This window comes from Pipistrellus hanaki, assembly GCF_964339955.1.
Source record: "Pipistrellus hanaki genome assembly, chromosome: 5".
NCBI lineage: Eukaryota > Metazoa > Chordata > Mammalia > Chiroptera > Vespertilionidae > Pipistrellus > Pipistrellus hanaki.
This window is the reverse complement of record NC_140507.1, coordinates 79,237,908-79,255,755: the sequence shown is the minus strand read 5'-3', so window position 1 is coordinate 79,255,755 and position 17,848 is coordinate 79,237,908. Positions and strand designations below refer to the sequence as shown.

The following is a 17,848-nucleotide window of genomic DNA, read 5'->3' as shown; positions in this document are numbered from 1 at the left end:
GTCCCTTCTCACTGTGGGTTGTTTCCTCTGAACAAGTTGAGTCTTCATCCCACCATGGGAACTTTGCACATGTGTTCCCTCTCAAGGGCGGATTACACTGGTGGAGCTGGGCCAGTTCACAGCTGGGATGTTTCTGAAAAGAGCTTTAGATCCATCTTGTAAAACGATACTATCGCCACCTAGTGGCCAGTGCCTCAAACTGTGGCTGCAATTCTTAAAAAAAAAAAGGTATTCTTACTGATTTCAGAGAGGAAAGGAGAGGGAGAGAGAGATAGAAACATAAATGATGAGAGAGAATCATTGAATGGCTACCTCCTGCATTGGTGATTGAGTCCACACCCGGGCATGGACTCTGACTGGAAATCAAACATGACCTCCTGGTTTGTAGGTCAACGCTCAACCACTGAGCCATGCCTGCCGGGCCAAATTCTCCCTTCTTATAAGGATGCCAGGTCATACTGGATCAGAACCCATGATAAAATTCTGAGGTCCTGGAGCGTAGAATTTGACATAGTTTTTTTTTTGAGGACACAACTCATAACCCTAACACTCCGACATTCCAGGCCACCCATCTGCTTGTTGCTGATCATGCCTGTAGAATTATATTGGGTTTAGAGTCAGTTATAGGACATCGTAGGAAACACATGGATTCTGGAGCTCACCCAGGGGCTGTGTCCTCAAACTGTGGCCTGTGGACTCCTCACATCAGCAGCCTGGAGAGTTTATGGAGAAGGCAGATTCTTTTGTAAAAATAACATTTTTATTGATTTCAGAGAGGAAGGAAGAGTGAGAGTGAGATAGAAACATCAATGATGAGAGAGAATCATTGTTTGGCTGCCTCCAGTGTGCTCCCTATTGGGGACCGAGCCCAAGCATGTGCCCTTGATTGGAATTGAACCTTTAGTCCATAGACTGGTGCTCTATCCACTGAGCAAAGCCAGCTAGGACAAGAAGGCAAATTCTAAAGTCCAGTGTCAGCCCATGAACCACAATCTCCTTAGCCCATGTCATGGTCTCCTGGGATCCAGTGTGGGGCTGGGAAGGCATGCATTGAAGGCCTGTTGGTGAAGACAATCCCCACCCAAAGTCATGGCCATAAAGTGGCTGCTGAAACCAATTATAAGAGAGATAACTTAATCAGATACTATTGAAGTCCTTCCCCAAGTCACTAAGGAAGCAAGGCTAAGTAGCTGGCTTTATCAATATTAAAATGAGAGTGGCCAATCTTTTGTTTGGCTGATATTATCCACATAGCAATCCTATAAGGCTGATGCCCCAGAGAGGGCTAACTGAACGTCTTCCCTGATACTGTGACCTTCACAGGGAAGATAAATCCGGGGAAATGCTTGCCTCTCCCTTTGGGTTCCTGTGGCTCTTCACTCATCTCTTTGTGACGCATCTGTCATATTGTAATGATTTATTTATATGTCTCTATCCCCCACTAGATCTGAACACCTTGAATCAGGGATAGCGTGCATCTCATGCTCCCCAGGACCCTGCTGTGGTCCTGGAACACAGTAGGTGCTCAATACCTGTTCTACCCTAGGACTGAGAAGAGGGGGTCCTGCTGAGGAGCTTCCGCAGGGCTGCCTTTATGTCCTTGTTCCTTAGGCTGTAGATGAATGGGTTCAGCATGGGGATGACCACCCCGCACATCAGGGCAGCTGCCTTGTCCTTCTGGGAGGAGGTGAGAGAGGCGGGATGCAGGTACACGGCGAAGATGGTGCCATAGAACAGTGACACCACGGTGAGGTGGGAGCCGCAAGTGGAGAAAGCTTTCCACTTGCCCCGAGCAGAAGGGATCCTGATGACTGCCTGGAAGATGCAGGCGTAAGAGAGGAGAATGCACGAGAATGGGCTGATGCCCATGAGAATGCCAAAAGCAAAGATCACCAGCTCATTGGTGTGGGTGTCAGAGCAGGAGAGTTTCAGCAGGGGCATGAGGTCACAGAAGAAGTGGGGGATTTCAGAGCCTGCGCAGAAGGTCAGCTGAGCCATGAGGCAGGTGTGCACGAGGGACTGGAGGTTGGAGACCAGCCACGGCCCACCGACCAGCAGCCCGCAGACACGGGGGCTCATGATGACCAAGTAGCGCAGAGGGTAGACAATGGCCACAAACCGGTCAATGGCCATCATGGCCAGGAGGAAGCTGTCCATGTTCCCGAACAGGTGGAAGGCATACATCTGGACCAGGCAGCCGGCAAAAGGGATGGCTTGGCTCTGGGACCAGAGGTTTGCCAGCATCTTGGGGACAGTGGTAGACAAGAAGAAGACATCGACAAGGGACAGGTTGGAGAGGAAGAAGTACATGGGCGTGTGGAGGTGGGAGTCTGAGACGATGGCGAGGATGATGAGCAGGTTCCCAAAGATGGTGATCAGGTAGATGGAGAGGAACAGCCCAAAGAGGAGGGCATGATACTCTGGCTTTTCTGAGAGTCCCAGGAGGAGGAATTCTGAGACTAGTGTTTGATTTCCTGATTCCATGAGCAGTCTTTGTCTACTGAAAAAAAAAAAAAAAAAGTGGTGGGTGGGTGGGAAAGAGAAGGAACATAAAGCTGGGAGTCAGAGATGCAGACCTCATCCCGGTTCTCCACTGAGATCTATAGGATTCCATGACAATTGATGGAATCCTTACAGCAAATCTCTTTGATTTGCTACCTTCAGATGCCCATGAGAATGCCAAAAGCAATCCATGCCTGAGGTAGTCTGTATCTCAAAGACCTGAGTTGTTTAAAGACAACTTGCATAGTTTTCATAAACATCTCTGTGTCTCTTCAGGAGAGCAAAGATTTGTAAAAAAAAAAATAAAGTGGGACCAAACCCAAATGAGCACAGTTTTATTTATTTTTTTAGATTTTAAAAAACATTTATTGATTTTAGAGAGAGAGAGAGAGAGGAAGGGAGAAGGATAGAGAAATAGAAACATGGATGAGAGAGAACTATCCATCAGTTGCCTCCTGCACACCCCCTACTGGGGATTGAGCTTGCAACCCAATCATGTGCCCTGACCAGGAATCGAACCATGACCTCCTGTTTTGCAGGTTGATGCTCACAACCTGGGCATGTGCCCCTGATCAGAATAGAACCCGGGACCCTTCAGTCCACAGGCTGATGCTCTATCCACTGAGCCACCCTGGCTGGGCTAACCAGAACTTTTACAGAAAAAATTGACATATGAGTTTTAAGACTAATGGCTTTAAATATATGTTTTGGAAATATATTTGCCTCCAGCGGTAGCTTTGCAAGACAAGAAATTTCATATTTTCTCATGTTCTACACAGACTGTCACTATCAACTGAAACAGCTTTGCACTCTCAGTAAAACAGCTGTTAAAAAAAGTTTTTTCAAGCCCTAGCTGGTTTGGCTTAGTGGATAGAGCATTGGCCTGTGGACTGAAGGGTCCCGGTTCAATTCTGGTGAGGGCCACATGCCCGGGTTTCGGGCTCGGACCTCAGTAGGGGGCGTGCAGGAGGCAGCTGATCGATGATTCTCTGATTTTGTCAGGTGATGCTAAGGTTTCTGTGGGCTGCCTATACCACATGAGCAGTCCTCGGCGGGTGCCATGAAGTCCTGGGTTGCACTAGGGCAGTGGCTCTCACACTGGAGCATGCATCAGGGCCACCTAGAGGGCTGGCGAAGACAGGTGGCTGGACCGATGCCTCGGAGTACCTGGGGAGGCGCTTGAGAATCAGCACTTCTAGGAAGTTCCCAGGGGTGGCTGATGCTGGCATGGGGACCACTCTTGGAGAACCCCGCATTGGGGAAAGCAGGTTTGCAGTGTCTCTCCCGTTTGTGCAGGTGGCCGCCAACCACAGGCACTAAATGCCTTCCCCTTCCCCCCCAGGACCTTCTACAGAGGCCTGCCCTCTTGTCTTTGTCCACTCAGCAGGTATAGTACTGACCTCAGTCATCTCTCTGTTCCTCTCTGGCCATCCAGGAAGGAGAAGGAGTCCTCTCCCCCAACCCCATCCTGTTCACTCCCTTTCTCCATCACTCACTGACTTACTAGGATGGTGTCACCAAGGAGACGGTCTCGCAGACCTCCTTCGGCACTGGCTACCAGAGGATCCTGAGGTCAGCACTAAGCCCGCCAAAAGGACAGGGGCGACCACTCCGCTGTGACGGCCGGGGCCAAGCTGATGTCTGTGAGGGAAAAGCATGTGTCTCACTCCCCAGCCTGGGGCCGGTGAGCAGGGGACACAGCGTGATATTTACTGTTTGGGGTCTCTTGGGGTTCTCCAATCCCATGGCTCCTTGTTAAGAAGGAAGATGCTAATTATTTTTGTTTCTACTCAAGTCACAAGGGGTTCACTCTCATGAAGACACCCTCCTAGTGTTTTCTCCTAGCTCAGACGGAGACCATGGCAGGTCCCAGGCAGGGTGGTCTGGAGGTCCAGGTGCATTCAGATGTCTGCTTTCCAGATTTCTTTCATCTGTTCCATCATAATGGAAAATCCACGAGGAAAGGGGATTTATACTGTTGGGTTCACCAATGAGGTCTGGAAAGTGATAAACAATCAATACATCTATGCCGAGTGAACGCATTTATCAAGCGTTACGTGGTCACCTGCCATAGGTCAGGTGCTGTGTTTGGCCCTGAGGTTTTGAACCATGTTCTTGTTAAAATTGCCTTCCTGTCAGTGACACAAAAGGGCTCAGACTTTATTAACCTAATGTAGCCCCTAATTTATTTTTATTATTTATTTCTAAATATATTTTATTGATTTTTTACAGAGAGGAAAAGAGAGGGATAGAGAGTTAGAAACATCAATGAGAGAGAATCATCCATTAGCTGCCTCTTGCACCACGCCTACTGGGGATGTGCCCGCAACCAAGGTACATGCCCTTGACTGGAATTGAACCCGGGACCTTTCAGTCCGCAGGCTTATGCTCTATCCACTGAGCCAAACCGATTTCGGCCCACCAGTTTTGATGGGCTTTGTTCTTTGCTGTTAGGGTGCCCACATCATGACTTTCATTTCTGTTTCCCCAGGAAGCCTCTGTATTTTCTAGAATCCACATTTTCCTCCATTCACTCCCCTCACAAGTCTTTGTTTTTTTTTGTTTTTTTTTTTAAATTGAATTTATTGGGGTGACATTGGTTTGCAAAACTATACATGTTTCAAGTGTACAACTCAAACATCATGTGGCCATCACCCCAATCAAAGTCTCTTTCTGTTCCCCTTCCCCCACTGCCACCTACCCCCATTCCCTTTCCCTCTGGCTATTACTACACTGTGCCTGTGTCTGTGTATATGTCGTTTGCTTAAACCCTTCACCTTCTTTGATCCAGTCTACACCCCTCTGACAGCTGTCAGCCTGTTCCATGTATCCATGTCTCTGTTTCTATTTTGTTCATTTTGTTCATTAAATTTCACATATAAGTGAGATCAGATGGTATTTGTCTTCCTCTGACTGGCTTATTTCACTTAACTTAATAAATCCAGGTCCATCCATGCTATCACAAAAGGTAAAATTTTCTTCTTTTTTACTTTTTGATGTCTGAGAAATTTCACTTTTAAAAATGTGTAATGTTGACTTTGGTTAAGCAAGGATTCATGCCATGAAATAATGAAATAATGAAATAATGAAATGTCATCCCCCTACTTAGGTGGCCTTAACCCTCCAGTTCTTAGCAACAGTTTGCCCATTTCCCTTTCTACTTATTGATCTTTTTCTTTTTAATTTCTAAGAGCTCTTTATATATTTAATTAGCCTCAATTGGTTAATTGTTAAACAATGGTTAATTGTTTCTTATGTAACCTTCCAGAGTCTCTCTCTCTCTATACACACACACACACACACACACACACACACACACACTTATTCTCCACTCCCTTTACACCTTAACTTAGCTTGGTGATATTTTAATATCCTTAATATTTTTAAAGCTCCTTATTTTTCATTGAACAAATTGTACCATAATCCATATAATTAATTTTCTATTGGTAGTGCCATAATTTGTGCAACTGATTTTCTATTGATGAATGTTTCCAGTCTTTGCTAATGCTAAAATGAATACTTTATGCACATATTATTTCACACCTTAGCTTTGCCACTTTCAAAATGTTATATTAATGGAATCATACAGTATGTAGGTTTTTAACAATACTTGTCTTTTTTCTTCCACTCAGCATAATATTCTAGAGACCCATTTGAGTAATGTTGTGTATATCAATAGTTCCTTCCTTTTTATGACTGAGTAGTATCCATGGTATGAATAAACCATAATGTGTTTATCCAGCCATTCATTGAAGGTTGTTTTCAGTTTTGGCTCTCCTATATAATAAAAGCCTAATATGCAAATTGGCCAAATGGCTGAACGACCAGTCGTTATGATGTGCACTGACCATCAGGGAGAAGACGCTCAATGCAGGAGCTGCCCCTAGCCTGCAGGCCCCAGGCCAGCCAAGGCGGGTGCCAGTGGGGGTACCCCGCCCCGATTGCCCTGCTGGCTGCCCACCAGATTGGCTCTGATCACTGGCCAAGCCTAGGGACCATACCTCCTGCATGAATTTCATGCACTGGACCTCTAATTGAAAATAAAGCTGCTATGGACATTCATGTGTAGTTTTTTTTTTTGTTTTTTTTTAAATTTCCCTACCTTTAGGAATATGAATTCTGGGTTATATATAAAGGATATGTTTAACTTCACAAGGAACTATTTATATAATAGAATATACAAAAATTCTTACATGTTTATAAGAAACTATATAAAACTACGTTCTCTCTCTCTCCCTCTCTCTCTCTCTCTCTCTCTCTCTCTCTCTCTCTCTCTCTCTCTCTCTCTTTCTCTTCAGCACTCCAAAGCCCATTTATGGCTCCCATATTCTTACTCTATCTCTTCTCCCCAACAATAATCACTTTCCTGGTTTCTAACACTATATATGAATTATGCCTTTTCCTGGACTTTATTTAAACCCAGTCATAGCTGAAACTGGTTTGGCTCAGTGGATAGAGCATCAGCCTGAGGACTGAAAAGTCCCAGGTTCGATTCTGGTCAAGGGCATGTACCTTGGTTGCGGGCACATCCCGTGCAGGAGGCAGCTGATCAATGTTTCTCTCTCATCGATGTTTCTAACTCTCTATCCCTCTCCCTTCCTCTCTGTAAAAAAAATCAATAAAATATATAAACCCAGTCATATAGTATGTGTACTTTTTTCCTGGTGCTTTTGACCTACAATTATACTTGTGAGATTCATTCCAGTTGTATTTAGCAGTATTTTATCTCTTTTTTCCGGTTTACAGTACAATTTGGTTAAGGTATTTTGAGTTGAGTTTTTTTTTTCTTGGAATAAAGAATCATGAAAATTGATATCCAGTATTTAGGTGAGCATCATAAATAAACGACTCTAAAGACCTAAAAACAACATAACAGGTGCTCAATAAACATTCTCCAAGAGAGGTTGGCTCAGAGTCAGCTGGCTGAAAGGTGACAGAGTCTGAATTAAAAAAAAAAAAATTTTTATTGATTTTTCACAGAGAGGAAGAGAGAGGGATAGAGAGCTAGAAACACCGATGAGAGAGAATCATCGATCAGCTGCCTCCAGCACACCTCCTACCGGGGACATGCTCGCAACCAAGGCACATGCCTTTGACCGGAATCGAACCCGGGACCTTCCAGTCCGCAGGCCGACACTCTATCCACTGAGCCAAACCAGCTTCGGCCAGAGTCTGAATTTTGCCCAGTTCCTTGGACTTCTTTGGTACTGCACATGTTCCTCTGTACATGGCTGTGATCTCTGGGAACGTTGTGGGGTAAAAGAGTACAGGGGTTGAATTCAGACAAGCCTTAGCTCTTCCAGTTTGCCGCTGTGTGGCATGCTTTGGAAGTGAGTAAATACAACGGAGCCTTCCCTTCCTCAGCTGGGATAGGGGGATGGCACTGCTACTCACCTCACAGGCAGGTTGTGAGGCTCACGTGGCACAGCGCGTGTATAGCTCACAGGGCAGCTACCGCACACAGCAAACACGCAATCACAGTGCCTGTGGTTACTTCACGGTAGCTCCGTTGAATGCTGGCTTCTAGAGCTCTGCGGGCTTGCATGCGTTTCCACCTCCTGAGATGTTTCCCCAGAGCCGTGGTTGGCAAACTGCGGCTTGCGAGCCACATGCGGCTCTTTGGCCCCTTGAGTGTGGCTCTTCCACAAAAATATCACGGCCTGGGCAAATCCATTTTGAAGAAGTGGTGTTAGAAGAAGTGTAAGTTTAAAAAATTTGGCTCTCAAAAGAAATTTCAGTCGTTGGACTGTTGCTATTTGGCTCTGTTGACTAATGAGTTTGCCAACCACTGCCCCAGAGAGAAGCTGACAGTGTTGCATTCTCCAAGTCATAGCCCTTAGTCAGCTCTAGCCAAGAGGTACTGACGTCTAGCTGGGGGAAAAAGGAAAGAGAAAGGCTATTCTGACCAGTCCGATGAACTGTGGCCAGTTTTGTAGTCAACAAGGAATTGATTCACTTGAGGCAAAGCCAAAAGTTTCAGATGGTGCCCCTCTTTAATGCGGGTTGTTGTTACTGACCAACATTGAGGAGCACCGAGCAAGACTGTTCTGGGGCTCTCCTGCAGGTGCCAGGCGCACCTCACTCTGCAGAGCTGGCCTGTGCCTCCAACTCTGGGCTTCTAGAGGCTGATGATTCCCTCAGAGGAGAAGCCAGGCCATTGCAGCACCCGGACAGTTAAGGATTTGTTGCTGCAATTGGGCATCTCTAGGCTTCCTCATCGACAGCAGTGGGCCCACAGGGGGAGCTCTGGCTTTGCAAACAGACCACATTAGATAATCTTTGTTACCTACTCCAGCGTTTTTCAACCGCTGTTTACACAGAGATGTTGCCTGGTGTGCCATAGGTGCAGACAAGACAAGAATTTTATAATTTTTCACTATTTTGTTTACTTAATATTTCATAATAAAGTAATTATAAAATACTTTCTTTGTGTTTATTTGATTCCTATTCAAGAGAATTACTTTATATATAGTCAATATAGGCACAGAGTTAAATTTTTTAACATTTTCTAATGGTGGTGTGCCTCATGATTTTTTTCATGAAACAAGTGTGCCTTTGCCCAAAAAAGGTTGAAAAACACTGACCTACTCGGTGCAGGAATGTAGGCACATGATGTCACCTCTTGAGTCTCTTTCCTTATCTGTGAAAAGGATTGATAATGATCGCTGTCTCCTCTCAGTATTGTTTCTGTGCACCCTTCCACCTCTCAAGTCTTGATCCTTTGTCCTGACTGGGCATCTAGTACTCTCTTAGCTCATCTCCCTCGAAGGCCCAGCCCTGTAGTGAATCTGCTCAAGGGAGAAGACAGGCATATAAGCCAAAAAGCTCCATTGTAATAAAACAAGAGTTAGGATTGAGTGACAAGGAGAAGACATTGGGTCTGGTCACTGCTGTATTCGCAGCTCCTGGAGGACTGATATTTGTGGGATGAAAAAAAAAATTAATAAACAGAGTTCGATAATGGAGGAAGGAGCAACTTGTACGACCTGAAAGGTCCAGGGACACTTCACAGAAGTGGTGGTGAGAATGCCCTGACTGGTTTGGCTCAGTGGATAGAGCTTCAGCTTGCGAACTGAAGGGTCCCAGGTTCGATTCCAGTCAAGGGCATGTACCTTGGTGTGCAGGCACATCCCCAGTAGGGGGTGTGCAGGAGGCGGTTGATTGATGTTTCTCTCTCATCGGTGTTTCTTTTTTTTTTTTTTTTTAAATATATTTTATTGATTTTACACAGAGAGGAATTGAGAGGGACAGAGAGTTAGAAACGTCGATGAGAGAGAAACATCGACCAGCTGCCTCTTGCACACCCCCCACTGGGGATGTGCCCGCAACCAAGGTACATGCCCTTGACCGGAATCGAACCCGGGACCTTTCAGTCCGCAAGCCGACGCTCTATCCACTGAGCCAAACTGGTCCGGCTCATCGGTGTTTCTAACTCTCTATCCCTCTCCCTTCCTCTCTGTAAAAACTCAATAAAATATATTAAAAAAAAGAAAAAAAAGAAGTGGTGATGAGAGCCAGCTTTGGAGGGAGAGTATGTGTGCGTGTATTGTGTGGGCACATGTGCATGTGTGTATACTGGTATAAGTGTACATGTGTTTGTGAAGGTGTACATACATGTGTATGTGTGTTCTGTGAGCATAGGTACATGTATATTACTGTCCTAGGGCTGCCAAAACAAGTTACAACAGACCGAGTGGCTTAAACAACAGAAATCTATTTTCTCAAGCTTCTGGAGGCTGAAAGTGTGAGATGGAGGTGTTGACATGTTCGGTTTCTTTGGAGATGTCTCTCCTTGGCTTGTACATGGCTGTCTTCTCTTGTGTCCTCACAAGGTCTCTCTCTGTGTGTTCTAACATCTTCTTCTTATAAGATTGACAGTTATATTGGACTAGGGCCTCCCCGTAGGGCCTCATTTTACCGCAATTACCTCTTTAGATATCTTTTCTCCAAACACAGTCACATTCTGAGGCCCTTAGGGTTAGTTAGGACTTTAACATATGAATTTTGGGAGGACACAAGGCAGTCCAAAGCAGTGCGCTCAGGAGTATATAAATGTGAATGTGTACTTATGTGTGTATGTATATGTATGCATGCATATAAATGCGTACAAGTGTGTACTTATGTGTGTGTGTATTGCATGGACATATGTGTAAATGTATATATATGAGTGAATATGCTTGTATGTGAATGTGTACAGCTGTGTGTGTCTTTATGTGTCAGAACACACCAGGCAGAGAAAACAGAATGTGTAAAAAATAATGCTGCATTTGAAGAGTGTTGCACAGTATAGCTTTCTTCTACTCTTGGCCCACATTTGTGCTCAGTGGGAAATGCATGGAAGATATCATTTTCCTCTGAGCTTTCCTCTTCCCAATAGTCTATGATCACTCTCCCCTCTAGTGCCACACATTCTTCATAATTACCACTTCAAGCGCTGCTTAATATTCCATGGAGTGCAGAAATCATGATTTACTTAGTAACCCTTTTTGTTTTGTTATTCCTCACCCAAGGATATTTTTTCCATGTTAGAGAAAGTGGAAGGGAGGGAGGGAGGGGGAGAAAGAGAGAGAAAGAGAGAGAGGGAGAGAGCCAGATGTGAGAGAAACACGTTGACTGGTTGCCTCCTGCACATTCCCCAACCAGGGCTGGGGATTGAACCTGCAACCCAGGTACATGCCTTTGACCTGGAATCGAACTGGTAACATTCTAACCACTGAGCAACACTAACCAGGGCTACCTAACCTTTTGGTTGCTTTTAAAAATTATAGATAAGGCTGAATTAACCACTTACATTTTTCCTCCTAGAGTTGAATTATCTCTTTATGCTAACTTTCCCAAAGTGGAATTGCTGGGTTAAAAGAAGATAGGACAGCCGAAACCGGTATGGCTCAATGGATAGAGCGTCGGCTTGGGGACTGAAAGGTCCCGGGTTTGATTCTGGTCAAGGGCATGTACCTTGGTTTCGGGCATATCCCCAGTAGGGGGTGTGCAAGAGGCAGCTGATCGATGACTCTCTCTCATCGATGTTTCTAACTCTATCTCTCTCCCTTCCTCTCTGTACAAGAGGGTTTTAACATTTGCATTTCATTGACTCCGGATGGTTCCCTATGATCTGTATAGACTCTTTGGGCAATTTTCCTTTGGGGATTGTTGTGAATGAGCTCTGTCTGCTTAAATAGCTTCAGAGGGGAAGGTCCTGAGGTGGGAGAGGCTGAAATTCAGAACTGGATGGTTTCAAATGGCGGAGGAGAGTTTATGGTGCTAGATGTTCTTCCTGAGGTTAAGTTCAAACCCGCTTCGTTAGCATTTCTGCCGGTGGGTCCCTGTTTTGTACCCAAAGCTATAAAGAGTGGTCGCCCCTTTAAGAGAATAATGTTTTCAAGACCCATCCATACTATGGAGTGAATCAGTACTTTTTTTTTTTAATTGCCAAGTAATATTCCATTGTATGGATGATAGCTTACTTTTAAGTAATAAAGGGAATTACTTTAAAGAAAAATAAGAATATAAGAATAGTACAGAAGGTTACATGCAAAGATCATTAGATCTTCACATGGTTCTCATTTGCTCTTCCTTCAGATAGCTCTGCTCAAATACCTCCTCCCTGCCCACCCACCAGGGTATGGGGTTTCCTTTTGGGGCAATGAGAATGTTCTGGAACAACACTGCATGTACTAAATGCCACTGAACTGTTCCCTTTAAATGGCTAAAGTTATATTTAGCACTACTAAAAATAATGTTACATGATAAAAAGCATTTTATGGTGTCATTAATTTTTTCTCCACAGCCTTCCCACCAGAATGTAGGTTCCATGAGATCACGGCTTTGTCAATTACACTATTCCCAATACCCAGGACAGTATTGGGTATTTGGCTAGGTTTGATAAATTATTTCAGTGTAATGAATGAGTGAACACACCTGTGTCTTTGACTTAGCAAATGTTTGACTTAGCAAATGTTCTCAGAGAAATGTTTGCGTGTGTGCACAGAGAGGCATACAGCAGGATACTGGTCATGGTATTGAGAGGCAGAATGTGGAGCTCATATTGGTGATACATTGAGATAACTTTGGTGGTTCATATGCGAACATGTAAAATTTTTATTGCATACTTTTATTTATATGCTTATTTCCTATTTATGGCTAGAGATACTGTGAGATTCTCCCTCCCCCCAACTGGTGGGCGGGGTTATGACATTACTGGCATCTGCCACAGAGACATTTCCAAGACATTGAATCACCAATCAGCGTGTGCCAAAGTGCCCTGGGACCCACCACTTCTTATTCTGCCCTGGGTCCAACCCTCTCCTCTTCCTCCCCTTAAAAAGACCCCCACACCAGCCACGTGCTGCCTTCCCTCCATGTCCATCTGGAGGCAGCCAGCTGGGTCCTTTCTCCCTTCCCCACTCTTTCAATTCTGATTTCTCTACCTCCGTAATGAGTCCCGCTCATTCCTGGGGAATAAACTTTACTTTAACATGTCTTGGTGGTCTCTGACTTCAGCTTCCTGCGCCTCAAACCTTACAGATACTATTATAATCATTAGCCATTTCATTTTTTAAAAATATATTTTTATTGATTTTTTCACAGGGAAGAGAGAGGGATAGAGAGTTAGAAACATCGATGAGAGAGAATCATCGATCAGCTGCCTCTTGCACACCCCCTACTGGGGATGTGCCTGCAACCAAGGTACATGCCCTTGCCCGGAATCGAACCCGGGACCTTTCAGTCCGCAGGCCAACGCTCTATCCACTGAGCCAAACCGGTCCTGGCAGCCATTTCATTTTTAAAATAAAAATTTTACTGATTAAAATTCACCCTCTGAAAGTATACAATTCAATGGTCTTTGGAATATACAAAGAGCTGTCAACTGTCACCAATATTCAATTTTAGAGACACTGATGTGAGAGAAGCACATTGATTGCCTCCTGAACACTCCCCAACCAGGGCTGGGGATTGAATCTGCAACTCAGTTTTCTTCATCACCCCAAAAGGAAGCCGCATGCCCATTGAGGAGTCACTCTCCACTTCTCCCTCCCTCTCACCCCTCCAACCACTAATATGTCTCCACGATTGACTGCTGCTGAACATTGACCCCAGGCACCTCTCTCGGACACCACCGCGGTGCTGTTGGACCGCCCCCCTCCCCCTGAGTCAGAGGGAAAGGGCTGTCCCCACCTCGGTTCCAGTCATGCTTGTAGGAATGAACACAAACAGGTGACTCCAGATCATTGCACTGTGTTGAAGTGAACATGTTAAAAAATTGAAGTAAATCTATCACCTGGCTTATGAAAGCTAGGGTGGGCTCTCCGCTAACCTGAAGAGTGAGTTGGGTGGAAGTGCTAGGCGTTTAAAAACCTTCTGTCTAAACCAATTCCTCTGCTAGAGATTCTGGTATCGATAAACTCCGAAGGGCTCCTCCTTTATCTGTAAGGATTTCCTACAACTTAAGAGAAGCAACGAAGTCCTGAGACGGTTGGTTTCTCTGTTTCAACAGTGGGATGAGCTAAGATTGTGCTCTTTTTTCCCCCTCCTCCCTCCTCCCTCTTCTCTGCTATCTTTTAGCTGGTTTCAGGGTGGTTTCAATTATGTATTTTCTAGTTGCTCCTAGTCTCCCTCCCCACCCTCCCCTCCTGCATTCTTTTGTGAAGAGAGTTTTTAACCCTTTGTTCTCAAGATAAGGCCCCACTACAAGTGGCCTACAAAGCTTTTGGGCTTTGTTGAACTTTCCTCTTGCAATTTCCCTATTTCAGTTGTCCCGGAATTTTCCTAGATTTTCATTATCCTACAACAATTTCATAGAAAACGCGTTTTTTTCCTCTCCCCCAATTTAGCATAATGTTTTAAAAGTTCACCCGTGATGCAGCTCATATTAGCTTTCATCCCTTCTTAATTGCAAATAACATTGCATTGTATGGATAACGGCCGTGTTAATAGTGTCCTTTTCAATAAAAAATAACATTGCTTGAAAGAAAAAATATCAATGAAATAATAATACGGTGATATGTAGATATGGATGGAGGTAGCATGCGAGAGACCAAAGTTTGGGAAACTGGAATCTAGAAACCCCATTTGGATTCACGTAGTCAACGTGAACAACCAGGGGTGTGCCTTCTGAGTGGGCAAACATTCTTTTAATCCTGTGGTTTGAGTGGGTGGATCATTCACTCCGTCTTCCCACCAAAGCGGGTCTCACCCACTTCTGCAGAACAGGAAAACATTGGGTGAGGCCAGGAAATGCGCCATATCTGTTCCCTAGTCTCTTCCAACGCTCTCCTCTCCGGTTCAAAGGAATAGGTGTGTTGCCTTAAGGAGTTAAACCCACCCAGGATGGTGTAGAGTGGTCGAATGACACTTCGTCTGGACACAGTAGCGTTCCAATCCCAAGCACCAGAGGAAGAACCTCACTTCTCAAGCTAAGCATCTGTTCCAACTCACCCTCAGGCGGGAATGTATGCACAGGTGACTGGGGTCCCTCAGCCAGAAACTGGACTTATACGGGGTTGCCCACAGTTCTTACTAAGTTTGACCGAGCATAAACTAAAAAGAAGAGACAAACATTTAAGACAAACATTAAATCACACGGTTTATTTACCAGGATCCTGGTGGTTTCCAGAAGCCTAGGCAGGTCACCTGGAGATCCACGCCGACAGACACACACACACTGGACGGGGACACGCTGCGGCAGCGGTTCGGTCACGATCGGTCACGATCGGTCACGATCTTCGGCTCACGGGCAGAGTAACAGCGTACTCGGGCAGAGCTTCACGCAGTGTCTCGAACAGGTGCGGTGGGCATTTTCTCTGTTTTCCGAGTCCCGCACGGAAAAACGACAGGTTCCTGAGTGGAGGAGCTGGGGATGAAGAAATTAGAGAAAGAAAAAGACAAGAGGCAGAAATAGATTCTTAAAGCTGGGCGCTAGGTGGGCGCCATCTCTCTGATGGAGAGACAGTCACACTCACCACAGACTACACAGCATATTTATTGGCTTCCAAAGGGGATTTTAAGGTCAAAAGGGGTTTCGGGTGTGCCCAGATCCTATATTCATCAAGATCTGGGTAAGCTCCTCATTTTTTGGTACAAGATTTAGCATATCAAGATCTTGGTAAGTCAAGGTCCTATTTGTTCCTCATTCCAAGCACATGGATAAAGATGAGAAATCAGCCGAAGCCGGTTAGGCTCAGCGGTAGAGCATCGGTCTGCAGACTGAAAGGTCCCGGGTTCAATTCCGGTGAAGGGCATGTACATTGGTTGCGGGCACATCCCTGGTGAGGAGTGTGCAAGAGGCAGCTGGTCGATGTTTCTCTCTCATCGACGTTTCTAGCTCTCTATCGCTCTCCCTTCCTCTCTGTAAAAAATCAATAAAATATATTTTTTAAAAAAGATAAGAAATCAGTATTGATAACAGGATTCTGTCATTGCCCTCGGGCTCAGCTGATAAGAATTAAAAGAATGTCCATGTGCCTTCTCCGGCAGCCCTCTCCAAACAGGAATAGGAAGGGAGCCGAGAGCACGTCAGGTGGAGGAGCCTCTAGGTCCCCTCTTTTATGGCCATTTCTGGGTGTTCCCTTGTTCTTTCTGGGGGGTAACCAATGGGTCTTCAGTGTGTCTTATTGGGGGTCTCACAGGCAGCCTTACCTGGCACATTGCTACTTGTTTACAACTTTTGAGATTAACACATGCTAGGGCATTCACACTTGGGGTAAACTTGTTTACAACTTTAAAGATCAGCACCTGTTAGGGTGTTCACACACACTCAGGGTTACAACTTCAATACAACTTCAAAATTATGCACTCTAAGTTTTAAAATGGAGGTAGTTATGCTAAGTTTAAGTCACACAAGGTAAACACTTTCACTTAAGTTTAAATCACACACACATAACTATAACAGTATAATATAAAAATTTCACACGATCTCACTCATATGTGGAATCTAAAACAGGCACACAAAACAAAATAAAAGCAGAAAATGAAAACAACACCCTTGCCCAAACCCAATGAGATCAGCTTTGTGGTTACCAGGGGTGTAGCTGGGTGTGGGAAAATTGGAGGGAAGTAGTCAAAAGGTACACACTTACAGTTATGAGATAAATAAGTACTAGGATGTAATGTATGGCTTAGTGACCATAGTAAACAGTGCTGTATGGGATATTTGAAAGTTGCTAAGAGAGTGGATTCTAAGAATTCTGATGACAAGAAAAACACCTCTTTTTTTTTTTTTGGTATGTACAATATATGAGGTTATTTATCAATGCTAGCTAGACTTATTAATTATTTCACAATATAGGTAAGTCAAATCATTATGCTGTACACCTTAAACTTCTACAATGCTGTGTGTCACATATATTTCAATAAAACTGGAAAAATGTTGAAATGCTCAAATGAATTAGCATTGATTTGCCAATCTCTTATCACGCCTGAGAAATTACATTGTATTCTAATAGCAACAGATTAAAGCTGACACTCATTTACATAGATTAGATACTACTGTGTAGGCCTACTTCCTCTATTTTAAAACCAATGGTGATTACACCTGTAGCACTCAGGGTTAAGTCAGGGAAACAAAGACTACCTACCTACCTACTATATTTCTTCATTTTAATTAAACTCTTTGTTTTGTAATCCTTTAGATTTACAGAAAAGTCGTAACAATAATACAGAAAGTTCCTGCTCTATTCCTTTAGAGTTAACATCTTAACCAGGTACATATTAATATATTAAAATTGACATTGACACAGAACTACTTAGCTAAACTCTCCAATTCAGAGTTCATCAATTTACCCACAAATATCCCTTTTCTTCCTTCCTTCCTTTCTTTCTTTCTTTCTTTCTTTCTTTCTTTCTTTCTTTCTTTCTTTTTAAAATATATTTTATTGATTTTGTACAGAGAGGAAGGGAGAGAGACAGAGAGCTAGAAACGTCGATGAGAGAGAAACATCGACCAGCTGCCTCTTGCACACCCCCTACCAGGGATGTGCCCACAACCAACATATATGTCCGCAGACCGACGCTCTACCACTGAGCCAAACCGGTTTCGGCAAATATCCCTTTTTTGTTCCAGGATCCAATGCAGGATACCACGTTACATTTAGTAATTTTTTGTGTGTGTGTGTGCTCCTATAATCTATGACAATTTCTCTGTCTTTGTTTTTCATGACCTTGACAGCGGTCCCCTTTTACAGTGTTCCTTAGGTTTGTTCGATGTTTCCTCATTGTTATGGAATCTTGGGAAGAAAACATCCTAGGTAGTTTTTTTAAAAAAACTAATTTTTTAGACTTTACCAGTTTTTCTATCATTGCCCTCTTTCTTTATTTTTTTATTTATTTTTATTTTTTTTTTTTTTACAGA

At 44.2% G+C, this 17,848-nt stretch overlaps 1 protein-coding gene across 1 annotated transcript; it reads right to left on the bottom strand.

Annotated features, from left to right (window-relative positions):
• Window positions 1-1,542: 1,542 nt before the first annotated feature.
• OR1I1 (olfactory receptor family 1 subfamily I member 1) lies at window positions 1,543-2,484 on the bottom strand (the record flags this gene model as incomplete). Its single annotated transcript, XM_084886019.1, has 1 exon — window positions 1,543-2,484. One exon carries the CDS (start codon window positions 2,482-2,484, stop codon window positions 1,543-1,545), a length of 942 nt encoding a protein of 313 aa, XP_084742145.1.
• Between the last annotated feature and the right edge of the window lie 15,364 nt (window positions 2,485-17,848).